Here is a 20,000-nt window from a genome sequence, read left to right as displayed (position 1 = left end):
TTTTTCATGAGACAGTTTTTATTTTGTTATTTTTTATTTGATTTTTTTTATTTAAAAAAAAAGGAAAAGAAAGTATTGGGCAGTAAAGTAAGAAACTAAAATCCTTCAACCTTTCTTCTTCTGTACGAGCATACAGCAATACAGGAATAAATACATTTGAAAACAACCCTGAGAAGCTCATGAATATCAAGTGCATTTTCACTACAATTATAGTTAGTTTTATTTATGTAAGACGTCAATTCGGTTAGTTTTCTTCTTTTTGTTTTAAAGCATTTTGATTTTATTTCGTTCACGAAAAGATTTTAAATGTTAGTTTTAGTTATCTAAAATATCCTTATTGTGGACTAATAACTTGGGGCAAATCATTTCAACCTTCAACCACTGGAGCAATCATACGCAAGGAACTTTCTGTTTTCGATTGTGGGGCATTGACCTACAAAGTCAGCACAGTACGAAGCAAATAGTGGAAAGACAACATTTAAATTTTGCCATTCAGCTCTTTATAAAAGAAGAGAGAGAAGGTCAAATTGAGCTAAACTTTAGTCAGGGCCAGCCTATACGCCAATTACGCAGCCGCGTAGGGACCCGACTTCACCAAAGGGCCCCGATCGGGCAACCTATTACGGACACATCCTATCACTAATGCGCACGCGCACCGTGTACTCCGAGGCAACGTGCAATTGAGTATAAACAAGGGCACCAAGAAAAATGTCAAACAGACTATCCATCGGGTGCGGAAAAACAAAAGAACAAAAAGAAAAGGTGGAGAACAGAAAAAAAGCAATCTCTAGGTAATTGAGAATAGCAACGACGCAGGGGTAGTGGGGAATTCATTCAGACTGCAAATGCCCCTACTAGGCCAGCATCAACACACGACGGAACTTGATTTATCCATCCATCTTCTGTACCGCTTCTCCTCACTAGGGTCGCAGGGGGTGCTGGAGCCTATCCCAGCTATCTTCGGGCAGTAGGCGGGGGACACCCTGAACTGGTTGCCAGCCAATTGCAGACACACAGACGACCAACCATCCACACTCACACTCATAACTAGGGGCAATTTAGAGTGTTCAATCGGCCTGCCATGCATGTTTTTTGGAATGTGGGAGGAAACCAGAGTACCCGGAGGAAACCCACGCAAGCACGGGGAGAACATGCAAACTCCACACAGGATGGCCGGGATTGAACCCACGCCTGATGCTGTCTCGCACTGTGAGGCCATCGTGCTAACCAGTCGGCCACCGTGCCGCCCAAACTTGATTTATTTTAACTGATATTTTAAAAGGGGGAAAAAAGCTTATATTGTGTCTGTGCGCTGTGCCTATTCATTTTATTTTCAGGAACGTTAAGAGTTTGCTAGCATTAACCAAAGATGTCCTGCACTCAACGTTAGAGCTCAGATTAGGCTTTTTTTTTGCGCCATGTTCCTGTTATTTACTCATGTATTTTATTGTTTTATTGTTGTGTTAGCACCACTTACAATATTACGTACTTAATAATTTGGCAGCAACAAAAATAATAATAATAATAATACGGGGTAGATTTGATCTTATACCATGAAGGAAGAAAGAAAGAAAAAATATGTACTTAATTAGGTACAGGTACTCGTTATGATATTTTAATACTAATTCACCTCAGATACTTTCCTTGGGCTCGTTTATCATATAATTCATAAATGCAAAAATTCTCACTCTGATCTGAAGTTGGGTTAAAAACATTTTGTTTGTGTATAAATATTAATCATCAAACTATTGCATTAAAATGTAAATTTAGTGTCTTAACTCAACGGGACGTTTTAAGTCGGCGGAAAATGTAATTTTTTCGGGGGTGTAGTCCTGACTTGACCTGTACATTGGTAGCTGATTAGAAAGGCTCTAATGCAGGGGTCCTCAACCCTGTTCCTCGAGGGCCGGTGTCCTGCAGGTTTTCCATCTTTCCCTGCTGCAACACAGCTGATTCAAATGATCAGATAATCAGCAAGGTCTGCAGAAGCTAGATAACGATCGCTCAGGTGTGTTGCACCAGGGAGAGGTGGAAAACGGGCAGGACACCGGCCCTCGAGGAACAGGATTGAAGACCCCTGCTCTAATGCTTTAGTGGTGCCGGTTTTTGCAATGACAAAAAGTAAAAATGAAGAGATTGTTGCAGTCACATTCACATGATGGGCTTTAGAGTAATCTATAGCAGCACGGTTGGTACTGCTGATAAGTTAGAGGGCCCAAAAAGGAACCTTTGCTTCGGGCCCCAGAAGACCTGCCTTTAGTGCATTTTAGCTTCAACCTGATATTTTACCTAAAAGACGAATATTCCTTTACTGAGGAGTGGACTTAGCATTTACCCTCCAAGTCTCTAATGGCTACTTTGAGTCTCTTGTTGTATATCCTCTCCAGTTTTCTTTGTCTCTCAGTCTCTCTTTCCCGCTCTGCTACTGTCCTGGCCTCAGCATCCTGAAAGTCCACCTAAAAAAAAAAAAACAAAAAAAACCAAACAAAACAAATGTGTGTATTTTGCGGGAGTATTAACAACTGATCTATTTGTAAATGTTTCAGAATACTCTTTAGATGAGTGGTTCACAATCTTCTTTCTGCTACAGTTATATATATATATGGATATATATATATATATATATATATATATATATATATATATATATATGGATATATATATGGATATATATATATATATATATATATATATATATATATATATATATATATATTCCACTTGTTTTTTTTGTTTTGGGTTTAAATCAAAATGAATAAATAATATAGTTGAAAACAATGATCATGTCATGTCATGTAAATGTGTATTGAGAAGACTTCACATCGCTCACTTTTTTAAACTGTTTGAGAAAGTGATAGCCCAGTTCCAACTTCTTATATGCTGAGCCATAAAAGGATTGCCAGGACTGGATAGTCTGGACAGCAAGTGACCGAAGTTTCCTGGCTACTGGTTGTGGAGGAGGCAGGGGCTGCTCAAAGTTGGTCTCTACTGTCAACTCCAAGAACTCCTGCCAGAGAGGACGAATCAAAATGACAAACAAAGTCTACATACTGTAAGACACATTTGTAATAGATCTGGACAACTGAGATTCAGAATAAATTTTAATTTGACAGCGAAATGTCCAATCAGGACAATGATTTTAATCTTTTTTAATTTGTTCCAACCATCTCTTTTTCTATAAATGATTGGATTGTATTAATTTATTTTACAAAGTACATTTAGTGTTGTAGTTGCAAGACAAGCACATTTGTTGCAAGACAAGCAAATTTATTAAAAAACAAAAAAATTACAAAGCAGTGTTAATTCTAACAACTCTGCTTTTGTTATGGCCTTTTTTCTAAAAAAATAATGGAACCATGAGAAGAAGTGAAAATACCGTTAAAGTACCGGATTGATGAGCAGTCCCGTTAAAGGGAGTCCTATCGTTAAAATCTTAACAATGTCAATCCCTTCTGACAAGTTAATTCATACAGTATGGATGCAAGATGAAAACAAACTCATTAAATCACACCCTCTCGAACTGAACGGTACCATATTACTGTTTACTGTTGATTTGGAACATTTCTCAGAGCAGAATTGAATCTCAAAACTACTTGTTTAATTTTCATATCATTGTGCCATTTGTACATTAAAAAAAAGCAGCTTGTCATTCATGCTGCAAATGGTTTCGCTTATCTCGTGTTGATCAAAATTGTGTGAAGGCTGAGGACTTCACACGTACGTTATTCTACTTTTTCTTCCTCGCCTTTTTTCGGTGCGTAACTACTTCCACAGTTTTCATCCGATTTTCACCATTCCAACTTCGTTCTATTCCAAATATTCACGGGAAACATGCTTCCTTTTTTCATGTCCTCACCTATTTCCCATAATTCACCATTTCACTTTATTCACCCCCAAAAACCCCATTCATTTCCAATGGGAGATTCAACATTTCACTATTTTACGCTTCAAATTTAAAATTTAACACATTTAGGTCATTCGTTTCACATTCCTGTATTCCCATTCACACTTTTACCTCATTCACGTTTCATAAATTCATCCATTCCCATATGCTCTTCTTCGACACGACACTGCTTCCACATATTTCATCCAATTTTCACTGTTCCAACTTCAATCTATTCCAAATATTCATGCCATGTGTGCTTCCATTTTTCACGTCTTCACTTATTTCACATAATTCACCATTTCACATTATTCACCCCCCAAAACCCCATTCATTTCCAATGGGAGATTCAACATTTCACTATTTTACGCTTCAAATTTAAAATTTAACACATTCAGGTCATTCATTTCACATTCCTGTATTCCCATTCACACTTTTACCTCATTCACGTTTCATAAATTCATCCATTCCCATATGCTCTTCTTCGACACGACACTGCTTCCACATATTTCATCCAATTTTCACTGTTCCAACTTCAATCTTTTCCAAATATTCATGCCATGTGTGCTTCCATTTTTCACGTCTTCACTTATTTCCCATAATTCACCATTTCACTTTATTCACCCTCAAAAACCCCATTCATTTCCAATGGGAAATTCAACAATTCACAATTAAATGCTTCAAAATTAAAATTTAACCCATTGAGGTCATTCATTTCACATTCCAGTATCTCCTTTCACACAATCACCTCATTCACGTTTCATAAATTCATCCATTTCCAATTGCACTTCTTCGGCGTGCAACTACTTCCACATATTTCATCCGATTTTCACCATTCCAACTTCAACCTATTCTAAATATACACACCTTGCGTGCTTCAATTTTTCATGTCTTCACCTATTTCCCATAATTCACCATTTCACTTTATTCACCCCTAAAAATTCCATTCATTTCCAATGGTAGATTCCACATTTCACTATTAAATGCTTCATATTTGATATTTAAAGCATTCAAGTCATTTATTTAACATTGCCGTGTCCCCTCTCACACTTTCACCTCATTCACCCTTCAAAAATTCATCCATTCCCAATTGCACTTATTCTACACGCTACTGCTTCCGCATTTTCCATCTGATTCTCACCATTCCAACTTCAATCAATTCGTAAAATTCACGCCATTCAGGCTTCAATTCATTCCATTTAGCCCCCCCCCCTTCAATTACCCCCATTCGACAGTAAGTGACGTAATTCACTCATATTTGAACCGGAAGTGACGTTTTTCAACCGGAAGTTGATCGGAAGTGACGAAATTCGAACGGATTCACTTGATTCACTCTATTTGAGTGTCAGAAATTCATCCATTCGTCTATTCCCAATGGATCTTTACAATTAACGTGTTAGAAATTCAGTTAGAAATTTAAAACATTAATTTCAGTCATTACACATTACTTTCTCACCACTCACATTATTCACTTAATTTACTGTATTCATATTTCAAAGATATCTTTCTCCATTCATCCCAGGCTTTCCCAGTTCTATTATTGTGTAAAGGCTGATTCTTTTCATGCCCTTGAGCATGCTTGCGTGGTTCAGAGGTCAAGCACTCGTTTCCCACCCAGGAGGTTGTCGGTTCAAGTCCCGACCGTGTGACTTTTTTTTTTTTTAATTGACATAACGTTAACATGCTTTCAACCTTATTCACGATTTTACATTTTAATATTATCAATCAATTTATTCAGATTCATTTCCATTTAGTGTTATGCAACGTCATTCACTCTCATTCAACATCCTTCCACCCCCCCATCATTCACTATTTGCATTCTCATTCAATTATATTCTCTATGATTAGAAGGGATTCACCCTATTTGAGTGTCAGAAATTCATCCATTCGTCCATTCCAAATGGATCTTTACAATTCCCGTGTACATGGTTTCAGTGAGAAATTCAAAACATTTATTTCAGGCATTTCACATTACTTTTTCCTCGCTCACATTCCTCAATTCATATACTGTATTCATGTTTCAAAGATATCTTTCCCCATTCATTCCAGGCTTTCCCAGTTCTATTATTGTGTAAAGGCTGATTCTATACTTGCACTTGTATATGCTTGTGTGTTTCAGAGGTTAAGTACTCGTTCACCATCCTGGAGACTGTCGGTTCAAGCCCGGACCATGGAATATTTTTTTTTTTTTTTTAAATTGACACAATGTGTCCATGCTTTCACATTATTCACCATTTTAAATGATAATATTATCTCAATCAATTTATTCATTCATTTCCATTTAGTGTCATTCAACATCATTCACTTATCACAATCAATTTATTCATTCATTTCCATTTAGTGTCATTCAACATCATTCACTATCATTCAACATCCTTCCACATTCTCATTCAATTCTATTCTCTACGATTCAAACTCATTCAATTTCATTCTCTATGATTCAAAATCATTCAATATCATTCAACATCCTTCCACCTTCCATCATTCACTATAATTCCACATTCTCATTCTATTCTATACGATTCAAACTCAATCAATTTCATTCTCAATGATTCAAAATCATTCAATATCATTCCACATCCTTCCACCCAGATGGCTTCAACTCCTCAGCCTTCACACGCAATTTCTCCAGAAATTGCATTCTCTATAGTTTATTATAAGATCTCAGTTGAATTATCGCACACACCAGAACATTTTGTTATTAGTTCACTGTATGTCTTAAACTGAAAAATGTTTGAACAATTTGTCATGTCAAGCATATTTCTCAAAAGAATTTTGACATTTTCTAAGGGACAAGTGTGAAGCATTAACTCCACCAATGTTCAACCGGTTTTCTGAAATAGCTCATAGCAATTCGAGATAATTACTGAGATGTGGATGAGAATTTATGGCCCAAAGGAAGTAAGAAGACTGCATTAAAATTCCTGCAATGTTACATGTACAATCTTCCCTAAAACAAGTCGGCCTAATCCATGAGCAGCTATGATTAATATTTGCACCAAGAATAAACAATTGGAGTGCACATTAAAAAACTAAAGTTTCAATTTACCCCAGTACCTGAAAGTTGTCCACCAGGAGTGTTCTGAAGTGATGTGATTTGAGGAAAAGCTCACTGGCTATTTGAAAGGCTGACAGACGGATCTCAGCATGGTCTTGGTTGAGCTGGGACATTAGAGAGTGGTAGACATGATCGATGCAATCGTTAGACTCCCTACAGGGAACAGCAACAACAACAAAAATAATTAATCGGAGAACAGAAAGTTCAGACAAACTCTATATGAAAGCTAACCTACAATTACAATTCTAAAAAGAATCAAGTGCATAGCAGATAAAGCACCCCAAAAACAAAACACACATTAAGCACACCAAAAAAAGAAAAAGATAAAACTAGAGGTATAAAGGGCCTTCGCAGCCATGGCACCGTTGGGTTATTGGCACGTGCATTTTTTTTTAAATTAAGCATATAATATTGAAACTGATTTTGATCAAATACAATCCCTATAAAAAGGCCCAAAACTTTCTTGGACTTTTTTTTTTAGATCTTGGCCTGAATGTATAGTGGATCCTCCAACTTTTGCTAGAGCTTGTTGACACGTACAACCATGACTGTCATGGCGTTACGGAGTTTAAAATCACACAATACTTACCACAACACCGACCACAACCTAATGAAAAATCAATGCTGCTCCCAGGCCTGAAGTTGCTGCAAGTGCTTTTTGTTTTTTTTTTGGGGGGGGGAATAGTGGCCATGGCAACAGCTTTGCGTAAAATTTAAAAAACTATGTGTTACAATATGATAAATGCCAAAAATCTCTTTCGAACAAATATGAGGTAAATCAGGCCAAACTTTATGTAGAAAAAATACCAAACATAAAAAAGATAATTCCTTTTGACACTAGTTGGCACTACCACTATGATAAGAAGTACGTTCGTACATCTGTTCAGGACTGGATTATTATCAAATGAGAGAAATCTTCAGAAGTAATCAGCATTTCAGTCAAGTTACAGCAGCTTTTGTAGTCAAACTGTTATCGCTATAGCTGACGTGAAATGCGCCATAGAAATAAAGTTGTATTGTATTGTATTGTATAAGGCAACACCAACCTTTCAAGTAAATTCAAAATGGCGGACTTCCTGCTAAGTTTAGTATATGGCTTCAAAAGACTTTTGTAGGCATTGGTCTGTTACATAAACTACCAAATTTCTATCTATCTTTGAAACTCGCACAGTAAATAAATAGGCCTGATATATTTTTAAGTTTCATGAGTTTTCGTGCTTATTTGGTCCGTCAAAATCAGTGTTCTTGACGAACTGTGCGTTGCCATGCCTACAGCTTTTTGCGAAAAATTAAGATACAGATAAAGATGTCCTTTATTAATCCCACACTGGGGACATTTGCAGTGCTACAGCAGCAAAGATATAGATCACACAGAGTTTGCGGTGCAATGCAGCCGTTAATGTATAACATTAGCAGCAGACATTTAGAAAAAGCAAACCTATGCGAATATACACAGTATATAAGTTTATACACAAATCCCCATATATATACATGCTTACATCCCCACAACATATGTGTAAGGAAACACTCCTAAGGTCTGTCCATGCTACAGAGGGGAAATAAATAAAAATGTTAAGATAAAAAAAAACTACAGCAATGATAAAAATAAAAATACTGCACTGATAAAAAAAATACTGCAATGATAAAAATACTGTATATGATAAAAGTACTGTAACAATAAAAGTACTGCAATGGTAAACAAAATACAGCATTGGTCAATATTAGAACACCATTGGATAAAAGTACAATAGTCGTGTATATTGCATCCTAGGACTCCACAATTGCACTAATGACCGCCCGTTTGTAGACTAGACCCAATGTTGCGAAGTGAATCAGTCAATGCGTGCGCGCAGGGTATACAGATTTTGGCAGGGGGTAAGTACTTTGGTACGACACCGGCGTGCGTGAGCGGAGCGCGAGGCTGTCAGTTATGAATGAATAAATGAATAAATAAATCAATGAAAAATGCCACCTTTCATTTCACAGGGCACACCGGACTGCGTACCAGCAGGTAAAAGTCGAAGTAATTAAATAAATACAAAAAGAAGTAATTGAATAAATGCAAAAATAATGGCTGGGGAATAAAAAAATAATACGTTTTAATCATATTTTTTTTGTTATAACGTGAATTTCACTCTCTCTCTACCCGTATATATATATATATATATATATATATATATATACATATATATACATATATATATATATATATATATATATACGTATATATATACGTATATATATACGTATATATATATATATGTATATATATATATATGTATATATATATATATTTTTTTTTTAAGCATTTTTGAAGGTGTGCCGCTACTTTGCACCTATATATATTTATATATAGGTGCGAAGTATATGTATAGATATATATATACACACACACGTTTTTTTTTGTTGTTTTTTTTAAGGTGCGACGCTACTTCGCGGATTTTCAGTTTTCGCGGGTGGTCTCGGTCCCCATTAACCGCGATAACCGGGGGTTCACTGTATACATATGTACATATATATGTACATATACATACATACATATATATATATATATATATATATATATACGTACATATACATACATATATATATATATATACATACATATATATATATATATATATATATATATATATAAGTAAGCTTGCACTACTTTTACTGCTTGGACATACTTTTTATACTTTTTATTATTTTATTGTATACATAAACAAATGTATACATAAATTTTTAACCTACGGACACGCTCCCACCGGTGAACCGGCCAACTGTCAAACAACTGTCAAACAGCTAGCATATTCCTGCCTCAGACTAGCTGCTGCTAACCCGCCGTGCTAGCCCCGGTCACCTGACCCGGTTCATAATGGTGCAGGATGAAACAAAAAAACTATCTCTGACCTGAGAGAGGAAGTCCATCGTCTGACGGAAGAACTCCGTATAAAAGAGTCCCTCATCTGGTCTTTTACGACCCGTTTCCCACAACTCTCCGCCGTCATTATGGATAGGCATTCCAGCGGAATCATGACAGCTGTGAGTATGACTGAGGCTCCACTGACGGACCCGGTGAGATGGGATCCAGCGACCTGCCCAGGCCCATCCTGCTCAACACCACTCCATGGTACCACCTGGGTCAAGGTGGCATCCCACAGCTAGAGGAGCAGAGAAACATCTCCCCACCCTCGATTGGTCATGAAGAATCGTTTTTCCGCCGTGGCAGAGGATTCTCCCGCTGCCACTGCTGCGCCCCTGCGGTCGGAGACGTCAGCCGTAGCATCTGACCCCAGGGCTGGGGTCCCAGGTGCTTATTCGAATACCCTGCCGCTCACGCTGAATTCGGCCGGAGTGGGTGAGTCCACGCGTGGCCTGGTCGGCCGCTCTCGAGTGGGGCTGCTCAGGGACGCAGTGTCCCGGCACACGAGTGGGCCATAAAACATCGCCGCCACTCACCAGTCCCATCCTCAGTTGCCACCCGGCCTGTGGAGCACGATTTAGGACAACGAGGTTGGGATTCTCTCCACAGAGTTCACGGTTCCCCTGGCACTCATTCTTCACACCCTCTGAACTCACCAACCACCGTCATTGTTGGCGACAGCATCATTAAACACACGCTACATTGGTACTATCACCCGCTGTTATTCCGGAGCCATAGTCACGGACATAACTAACATCCTGCCAGATGTTCTTCTCTCTCTTCCACCATTCGTATCCCGGGTCGTTGTCCACGTGGGGACGAATGAAACAGTGCGCCGATAATCGGAGCAAACCAAGCGAGATTTTAATGTCCTCTTCGACCTGCTAAGAACATGTGGTCTGTCGGTCTGGATAAGCGGCACTTTACCGCCACTATCCCCCGGCAGCGAGCGCTTCAGTCGTCTTTTAAGCCTGAACACATGGCTCATACGCACTTGCGGACATTTCGGTTTTGCTTTTATTGACAATTTTAACCTATTTTGGAACCGTTGTTCCTTTTACCAACCGGACGGTTTTCACTTGAGCTTCCTGGGTAGCTCGATTTTAGCAGGTAGCATTCATTATGCAGTTGTCAATCACGCTCCCAGCTGACTCCTATGGACAAATCACTCCGCCTGTGTTCCCACCCCAAGCTCTAACACAACCCATTGCAATAACAACCTCACGACACCCACCTAAAGGCCAATGTCAATGTCGCTCCACCACGCCCCATTATCATTTCCACTCACATCGGATATTTTCTCAATTTAAAACATCACTCGCAGACGCTTCCCTCCCACACACAAAGTGGTTTTAACAGTGACAATCTTTTACATGTTAACATTTCAAATCCATGCGACCATGAGCGCACGTCCAGCACAAACATGAACCTGGCTGTGCTGAACGTGCGCTCCCTTTTAAACAAAACTTTTATCATAAACGACCTGATTTTAGACAACAAGCTTGAAGGTATTCTTTTATCTGAGACATGGCTAGGTACAGATGCTCCAGTTGGTCTCACCGAGGCTTGCCCACCAAATTTAAATTTTTTATTTTCGACCAGAGACTGTAAAAGAGGAGACGGGACTGCGTCAATTATAAAAACCTCTCTTATTTTTAAGAAAACTATTTTTAACCGGTATTTATCTTTTGAACACCATGCCTTTGTTTTTAGCAGTCCCTCCATTCTCTGCGTCACAATTTATAGACCTCCTCATCACTCTACTTCATTTATTAGTGAGTTTTCAGAGTTCTTATCGATTTTACATTCCACTTATAATAGAATTTTAATAACTGGCGATTTTAATGTGCACATTGACAATATCTCGGACCCACTGTTCAGAGAATTTTTAAACCTTTTAAGCTATTTTGATTTTAAACAGCATGTCGCACAAACAACTCACAACAGAGGACACACCCTGGACCTGGTCATAACCTACGGCCTGTCCATTGGTGTGTCCTCTGTTGTTGACCTGGCTGTGTCAGACCACTACTGTGTATATTTTAACATCGCCAGTTTTAATCAAGAAGCAGCCCCGGTGAGAACAGTGAGAAAACGCTACCTAACTTCTGAGGTGGCTGCAAATTTTATTGAGATTTTAAAGAGCACTCCTGCTGACATTTTACCTGCACCTTGTGATTTTATTGTAGATAATTTTAACAGGGTTTTAAAATCAACATTAGACTCGGTTGCTCCACTTTTAACAGAAAACATAACAATTAAGACGATACCCCCGTGGAGAAATGATTTAACTAAGAAATCAAAAAGAAAATGCAGGAGTGCAGAAAGGAGGTGGAGAAAGAGCAACCTTTCAGTTCATTATCAAATATTATGTCAACAACTCAAATCCTACAATAAAACAGTCAAACAGGCAAGAATGTCTTACTTCTCAAATCTCATTACAATTAATAAAAACAACCCTAGGTATCTCTTCTCCACCTTCGATCTTTTAACCAGCTCTGATCTTAAAAAATGACAGACAGCGACAGACGCTCTCTGTGAGGACTTTGCAGACCACTTCAGAAGTAAAATCGATGACATAAGATCCAGTCTTTTAGCTCATCAAAACGTAACTTCTATTAACGCTGGACAGTCATTTTTACCAGAGGAAACACTGGAAAGTTTTGCCCTGGTTGATGCAAGGACACTTGGTCAAGTTTTCTCCCAGGTGAATCAAACAACCTGCCTTTTAGATCCAATTCCCACATCATTTTTAAAAGCTTTTTATGGATTTTTTGAGGAACAGATTTTAAATATAGTTAATTGCTCTCTTCAGATGGGTGTCTTTCCCACTGCGTTTAAAACGGCGGTGGTGAAGCCCCTTCTGAAGAAGAGCATTTCTGACCCCAGTGTTTTAAATAATTACAGACCTGTATCCAACTTACCGTTTTTAAGCAAGATTTTAGAAAGAATTGTTTTTCTACAGTTAAATTATTTTTTAAATACAAATTATGTTTTAGAGAAATTTCCATCTGGTTTTAGAATGAACCACAGTACAGAGACAGCTCTTTTAAGGATTTTAAATGATTTCAGGAGTTTTACAGATGCAAAAAAACTCACAGTTTTGGTGCGACTGGATTTAAGTGCCGCCTTTGACACAGTAGATCACCACATTTTATTAAATAGACTTAAAAACCGAGTGGGCATCTCTGGTACTGCTTTTAACTGGTTTTGTTCCTATCTCACAGACAGACGTTTCTTTGTAAGTATGGATACCTGTTCCTCCAAAACCCATGAAATTAAATGTGTGGTTCCCCAAGGTTCAATTTTAGGCCCAATACTTTTTAATCTGTACATGCTTCCTCTTGGGGATGTCATTAGGAGACACAGCATCAGCTTCCACAGCTACGCTGATGACACACAGCTGTATATTGCCGTGTCTCCGGATGACACAAAGCCTATCGGTACCCTTTTAAATTGCATTTTAGATATTAAGTCATGGATGGCAGAGAATTTCCAACAGCTCAATCAGGACAAAACAGAGGTTTTACTTATCAGTCCTGAAGGTCAGAGAGAGAAACCTTTACCAAAAATATAAGATTTTAAACCCTCACAATGTGTGAAGAACCGGGGCGTTATTCTTGACTCTCAGCTCAGTTTTACTCCTCATATTAAAAATGTAACCAAGATTGGTTTTTATCACCTTAAGAATATAGCCAGAGTCCGCCCGTTTCTCTCTCAGGCTAACACGGAGGTGCTGATGCATGCTTTTATTTCCTGCCGCCTAGATAATTGTAATGCCCTGCTCTCTGGTCTTCCCAAAAAGAGTATTTCTAGTCTACAACTACTTCAGAATTCAGCCGCACGGGTGCTGACGAGGACCAGAGGGCGGGCACATATTACACCAGTTTTAAAATTGCTGCATTGGCTCCCCGTGTGTTTCAGGTATGATTTTAAGGTGCTTCTATTAGTTTTTAAATGCCTTAACGGTTTTGGGCCATCTTATTTATCTGACCTTCTTTTCACATATCAACCCTCGCGGACCCTGAGGTCCTCTGGCACCGGCCTGTTAATTATTCCTAGGGTGAGGACTGGAACACATGGCGAGGCTGCATTCAGCCATTCTGGTCCTCGTCTATGGAATAGCCTGCCGGAGGACATCAGGTCCGCAGAGACTGTTGATATTTTTAAAAGGAGGCTCAAGACTCACCTTTTTAGTTTGGCTTTTAAATAATTTATCTTAGTCTTTTAATTCAGGACTGTCATTTTATCTATTATCATTGTCTTTAATTTTTAGCTTCTTTGTCTTTGAGTATCATCATTTTTCTTATATATTTTAGCTCCGTCTTTTTATATTATTGTCTTTTAATTTTTAGCTTCTTTTTCTTTTGGCATTATCATTTTCTTTTATATATTTTAGCTCCAGTGTTTCCTCAAGGGGGGCCTACGCGCTGGGAGGTGTGGCTGGCCTTCTCACAGGGGGCTTCATCCCGGAGGCTCCTTAGGCCCGGTGGCCCGGGGCACTCTGTGTAGGGTCTACCCCGGTCAGTCTGGGCCGGAGGTCTGTGTGTTGGCGGAGCTCCCTGTGGCCGTGGGCCGTCATCCCTCTCAGCGCGGATGACCTACCCTGGGTACATTTTCTCATATGGTTTCTCTGTGCCTTGCCATGTCTTTCTGTCTTTCTACTAAGATGGTTTATGAAGTTGTGTGAATGCGAGTGTTCTGTGTGTATGCGAGTTCAGGCGTGTGTGTGGATGTGTCTTGTGTTTATGTTGGGTGGGTGGATGGGTTTTAGTTTTTTGTTGTAATTTGGATGTTTTTATTGTACAGCACTTTGAGCTGCATTTTATGTATGAAAAGTGCTATATAAGAAAAATTTGATTGATATATACATATACATATATACACATATATATACATATACATATATATACGTATACAGTGAAACCTCGCTACTTCGCGCTTCACCTTTCGCGGCGTCAGTGCTTCGCGGGTCTAAAAAATATTCGGGGGCATTGTAGTTTCGCCGAGCGGCACGGGGGGGCGCTGGAGCGGTTAGACGGCCGGCGTGCGCCGAAGAGGAGAGTGGACGAAGAAGAGAGTGGACGAAGAAGAGCACGTTCCCCCGGGCACGATTTGGGGCGACGTTTCGCGCGGTTCGGACCGTACCAGAGCTCCGGCCGGCGTGCGTGGCAGTTAAGCCGTAGAAGATTACCTTCCCCGGGCACGGGCGGTTCCAAGCGGCCCCTAAGTTTAACCGAATGGAAGCTCCGGAGGAGGAGGGCATGCTTGCGTCACAGTAAGCCTAAGAGGAGCACCTTCCCCGGGCACGGGCGGTTCCAAGCGGCCCCTAAGTTTAACCGAATGGAAGCTCCGGGGGAGGAGGGCGGGCGTGTGTCACAGTCAGCCGAAGAGGAGCACCGTCCCCGGGCACGGGCGGTTCCAAGCGGCCCCTAAGTTTAACCGAATGGAAGCTCCGGAGGAGGAAGGCGGGCGTGTGTCACAGTTAAGCCGAATAGGAGCACCTCTTCCGCCCGGGCACAAGCGGAGTGTGAGGCTGTCAGTTATGAATGAATAAATAAATAAATGAAGAATGCCACCTTTCATTTCACTGTCATGATCCGTGCCTGTCATGCCGCGTGTGTTTTTGTTTTTTCAGCTGTGTGGGCGTTCTTCCAGCGATCGTCTCGCGGCATGCCGTCAGCTGCTGCGAGACGCGCTGATTACACTGACTATATTGTGATTATAATAAATATCTTTGTATCACCACCTTTTTTCCCGTGTCTGCGTTTGGAAAGTCCTGCTCAATCCTCCAGCTCATTCACAGGGCACACCGGACGGCGTACCAGCAGGTAAAAGTCGAAGTAATTAAATAAATACAAAAAGAAGTAATTGAATAAATACGAAAATAATGGCTGGGGAATAAAAAAAAAGTTTTAATAATAATTTTTTTTTTTTTGTTATAACATGAATTTCACTCTCTCTCTCTACCCATATATATATATATATATATATATATATATATATATATATATATATTCTTTTTTTTTTTTTAAGCATTTTTGAAGGTGCGCCGCTATTTCGCGGATTTTCAGTTTTCGCGGGTGGTCTCGGTCCCCATTAACCGCGATAACCGGGGTATTACTGTATATATATTGTATATATATTTTTTTAAGCATTTTTGAAGGTGCGCCGCTACTTCGCACTTTTTTTTTTTAAGCATTTTTGAAGGTGCGCCGCTACTTCGCGGATTTTCAGTTTTTGCGGGTGGTCTCGGTCCCCATTATATATATATATATATATATATATATATATATATATATATATATATATATATATATAAATATATATATATATATACATATACACACACACACACACCCCTATATATATATATATATATATATATATATATATATATATATATATATATATATATATATATATACATACATACATATATACAGTGAAAACCCCGGTTATCGCGGTTAATGGGGACAGAGACCACCCGCGAAAACTGAAAATCCGCGAAGTAGCGACGCCCCTACAAAAATGCTTAAAAAAACCTAGACAGGTATACAGTATACCCCCCTGTATACAGTACACCATCTGGAATACGGGTAGAGAGAGAGAAAGAGTGAAATTCATGTTATAACAAAAAAAATAAAATATTACAAATTATTTTTTTATTCCCCAGCCATTATTTTTGTTTTTATTCAATTACTTCTTTTTGTATTTATTTAATTACTTCGACTTTTACCTGTTGGTACGCCGTCCGGTGTGCCCTGTGAATGTTATGATCCTCCAGCAGAGCTGGAGGATTGAGCAGGACTCTCCAAACGCAGACACGGGGAAAAAAGGTGGTGATACAAAGATATTTATTATAATCACAATATAGTCAGTATCCATTTACAATCTAGGACTATAAGGGTCTATCGGCTATAATATATATAATACCAATCTATCGGCGGAAAGAACGTAAAGCGCTGGTGGAACACTCGCACCAGGAAAAGGGAATAACTATAGAACGAAAAACACTTGCAAAAGGCAAGGAATGACTAACGAAGATTGCTTACCACGGAAGGATAAGAGGAGACCAATCATCGACAGAAAAAGAGAACAGAAAACGAGCCGAGCTGTAGCTGATAACGAAATGAAAGAAAAACGCGACAAAAGAAACACTTGAACAAGATAACGATCGAAGTACGGGAGCATGAGCAAGTAGGATAACAATCCGACGCCAGGTAGTCAGTGTAGGTGGATTATATAGTGAGTGTAATCAGTGAGTGAATGGGAATCCGGTGCGGGGCTGGTGGGCGCGTCTCGCAGCAGCTGACGGCATGGCGCGAGACGATCGCTGGAGGAACGCCCACACAGCTGAAAAAACAAAAACACACGCGGCATGACAGGCACGGATCATGACAGTGAAATGAAAGGTGGCATTCTTCATTTATTTATTTATTCATTTATTCATTCATAACTGACAGCCTCGCGCTCCGCTCGTGCCCCGGGCGGAAGGTGCTCCTCTTCGGCTTAACTGCCACGCACGCCGGCCGGCCTCCTCCGGAGCTCTCGTACGGTCCCGAACGGAGCGAAATGTCGCCCCGCCCGTGCCTGGGCGGAAGGTGCTCCTCTTCGGCTTAACTGCCACGCACGCCGGCCGGAGCTCTGGTATGGTCCGAACCGCGCGAAACGTCGCTCCCGATCGTGCCCGGGGGAATGTGCTCTTCTTCGACCACTCTCCTCTTCGCCCACGCTCTTCTATATATATATATATATATATATATATATATATATATATATATATATATATCTACATATACATACAAAAATAATGGCTGGGGAATAAAAAAATAATAAGTTTTAATAATATTTTTTTTTTTATTTATAACATGAATGTCACTCTCTTTCTCTCTACCCGTATATATATATATATATATATATATATATATATATATATATATATAGGTGCGAAGTATATATAAGTATTTTATTTTATTTTATTTTTTTTTTGAAGGTGCGCCGCTACTTCGCGGATCTTCAGTTTTCGCGGGTGGTCTCGGTCCCCATTAACCGCGATAACCGAGGGTTCACTGTATACATATACATACATTCAGAGACATGTATGGGGTTGTTTTTTCTGCAAATGGCTGGAAGTTAAAAAAAAAATACAATTAAAAAGAATTTGACTTACTTGCATATTGTCTTAACTTCCCTCATTTTTTCCTTGTTGAGCTGGAGCTGTCCAGAAGTCGTAAGCTCCTCAACAAGCTCAGACAGCCTATCCCTCTGAGATAACTCCATACCTAAACATAAACAAATAAAACATACATGTATAAAATTAAAGCTCACGTGATCTCCAGTGCGTAACGTCACACAAGACACCTAGTAAGACAAGTACCGTATTTTCATGACGTACCGTATTTTCACATCCATAGAGCGCACCATATTAAAGGGCGCAGTCTCAGTTGCGTGTGCTTTTTCTGTATTAAGCACAGACAGAAGGGCACACCACATTATGGGGCATAGGTATGGCAAGACATCCCCCACGCAAGAAACAGTAGCTACCATGTTTGCGAGCGTATATTTTGAGAAAGACAGCTTTGAATAGGCAAAACTGAGTTTGTCACATGTCATTAGCAGGCCCGCAGGTGTTAGGGCAGCTTTTGGGACAACTCAACCAGTAGTGGGTCAAACACATTGCCATTAACAATACAATACAATACAACTTCATTTATATAGCGCATTTCACAACAGCTGGAGCTGTAACAAAGCACTTTGTAAATGGCGGAATATAAATTTGCGTGTTATTAGAACACAAATTAAAACACATAAACATGCGTCACGCCAGAAGTGACATGATGCAGCAGAAAAATGCGGCCGCCGGAGGATGCAGCCAGTAAAATGCAAGTCATTGAATACACAACCTTTTCCTCAAGTGGCTTTCTTCTAGCTTGTAATTGGCTTGTTACCTTCCAGGCATCTGTCATGTCCATGTCCATTGTAAAAACTAAGAAAGTATTTTTGGGGGTATTCCTCATGTCATTCTAATCCCAAAAAGAAAAAAAAAATAACAAAACACGAATCAAGCACTGCCAAGCATTCTGGGAGTCCTACAGCCTCAGCCAATCAGTCGGCTGGTTAGAGAGATGTTGTGAGTGGTGTGCTTTGAGCAGTGTGTTGTGAAATGCGCTATATAAATAAAGTTGTATTGTATTGTGTTGTGTCTATTATATTTATTTATTTTTTGCAATACAATACAATTTTATTTATAAAGAGCATTTCACAACAATCTGTAACAAAGCGCTTTCCATATGCCGTCATATAAATTAGTGATTAGAACAAAAATTAAAACTCATAAACACATTTACAATAGATACCACAATAACAGCAGAACAGTGACAGTCTCATGATGAGTCAAAAGCTAAAGCATAAAAATGTGTCTTCAAGTGGGTTTTCAAAATGGAAGCTGTAAATGAACCAGAAGAATACTGTGGTCAACCGTGTTATACGCTGCGGTTAGATCTAACAAGACAAGACATACATAGTCTTCAGTGTCGTTTGCCTGGAGAATATCATTCAAAACTCATAACATGGCAGACTCTGTGATTTGCATTTTTTTTAAACCTAACTGGAAGGATCGTAACTGCAAGTGCACCACGTGATCCAAAATTTTAGAAATAAAAGCAATTTGGAAATGGGTCTATTATTCGACAGCACATCTTGGTCAAGGCCAGGTTTCTTAAGCAGGGCTTGCAACACAGTGTGTTTAAAATGTTGGGGGACTATACCACAAGAAAGACTGGTGTTGATCATGGCCCAAATCGATTCGCCAATACTTGGGAGGACTTCCTTAAAGAACTGAGGAGGAACGGCATCATATGGTGAGCCGGATGGCTTAATATCGCAAACCATATCCTCCAAAGATGACAAGGAGATTGCCTCAAAAGAATCTTCACTGCGGGCGGACCAGACCAAGGAATGTGTACAGAGGGGTCAGATGCAGCCTTTGAAACAACAGTTCGAGCTGTAGCAAACTTGTCCATAAAAAACTGAAAAAATCTGTTACACATTCCAGGGGACGAGTCGGTGCAATTTGGCTGACAGGGTTTGAGTCAGAATCGATTGTATTAAAGTTCGCGGATTCCACCTGGTACAGCGGCTGCACTGAG

At 39.5% G+C, this 20,000-nt stretch overlaps 1 protein-coding gene across 6 annotated transcripts in view; it reads right to left on the bottom strand.

The window, feature by feature from the left end:
• The window catches only part of uvssa (UV-stimulated scaffold protein A), a 177,097-nt gene that overhangs the window by 131,969 nt on the left and 25,128 nt on the right, over nucleotides 1-20,000 (bottom strand). Inside the window, exons 2-6 of one of the 6 annotated variants that reach the window (XM_088287071.1) lie at nucleotides 18,248-18,311; nucleotides 18,023-18,134; nucleotides 6,941-7,094; nucleotides 2,831-3,007; nucleotides 2,336-2,456 (exon numbers count right to left, since the gene is read on the bottom strand). In XM_088287071.1, the coding sequence (XP_088143197.1) occupies nucleotides 2,336-2,456; nucleotides 2,831-3,007; nucleotides 6,941-7,094; nucleotides 18,023-18,132 (562 nt within the window). In that variant the 5' untranslated portion in view covers nucleotides 18,133-18,134; nucleotides 18,248-18,311. Of the gene's footprint in view, nucleotides 1-2,335; nucleotides 2,457-2,830; nucleotides 3,008-6,940; nucleotides 7,095-9,836; nucleotides 14,367-14,796; nucleotides 14,902-18,022; nucleotides 18,135-18,247; nucleotides 18,312-20,000 lie in introns of those variants that run through there. The other 5 variants (XM_088287070.1, XM_088287074.1, XM_088287073.1 and 2 more) reach the window with 5 other exon arrangements.

This window comes from Idiotropiscis lumnitzeri, unplaced genomic scaffold (assembly GCF_059441095.1).
Source record: "Idiotropiscis lumnitzeri isolate Australia: NSW breed Sydney's pygmy pipehorse unplaced genomic scaffold, RoL_Ilum_1.0 HiC_scaffold_23, whole genome shotgun sequence".
In the NCBI taxonomy this organism is placed as follows: Eukaryota; Metazoa; Chordata; class Actinopteri; order Syngnathiformes; family Syngnathidae; genus Idiotropiscis; species Idiotropiscis lumnitzeri.
Note: the sequence above shows the minus strand (reverse complement) of the source record. Positions and strands in the feature narration are given on the sequence as shown.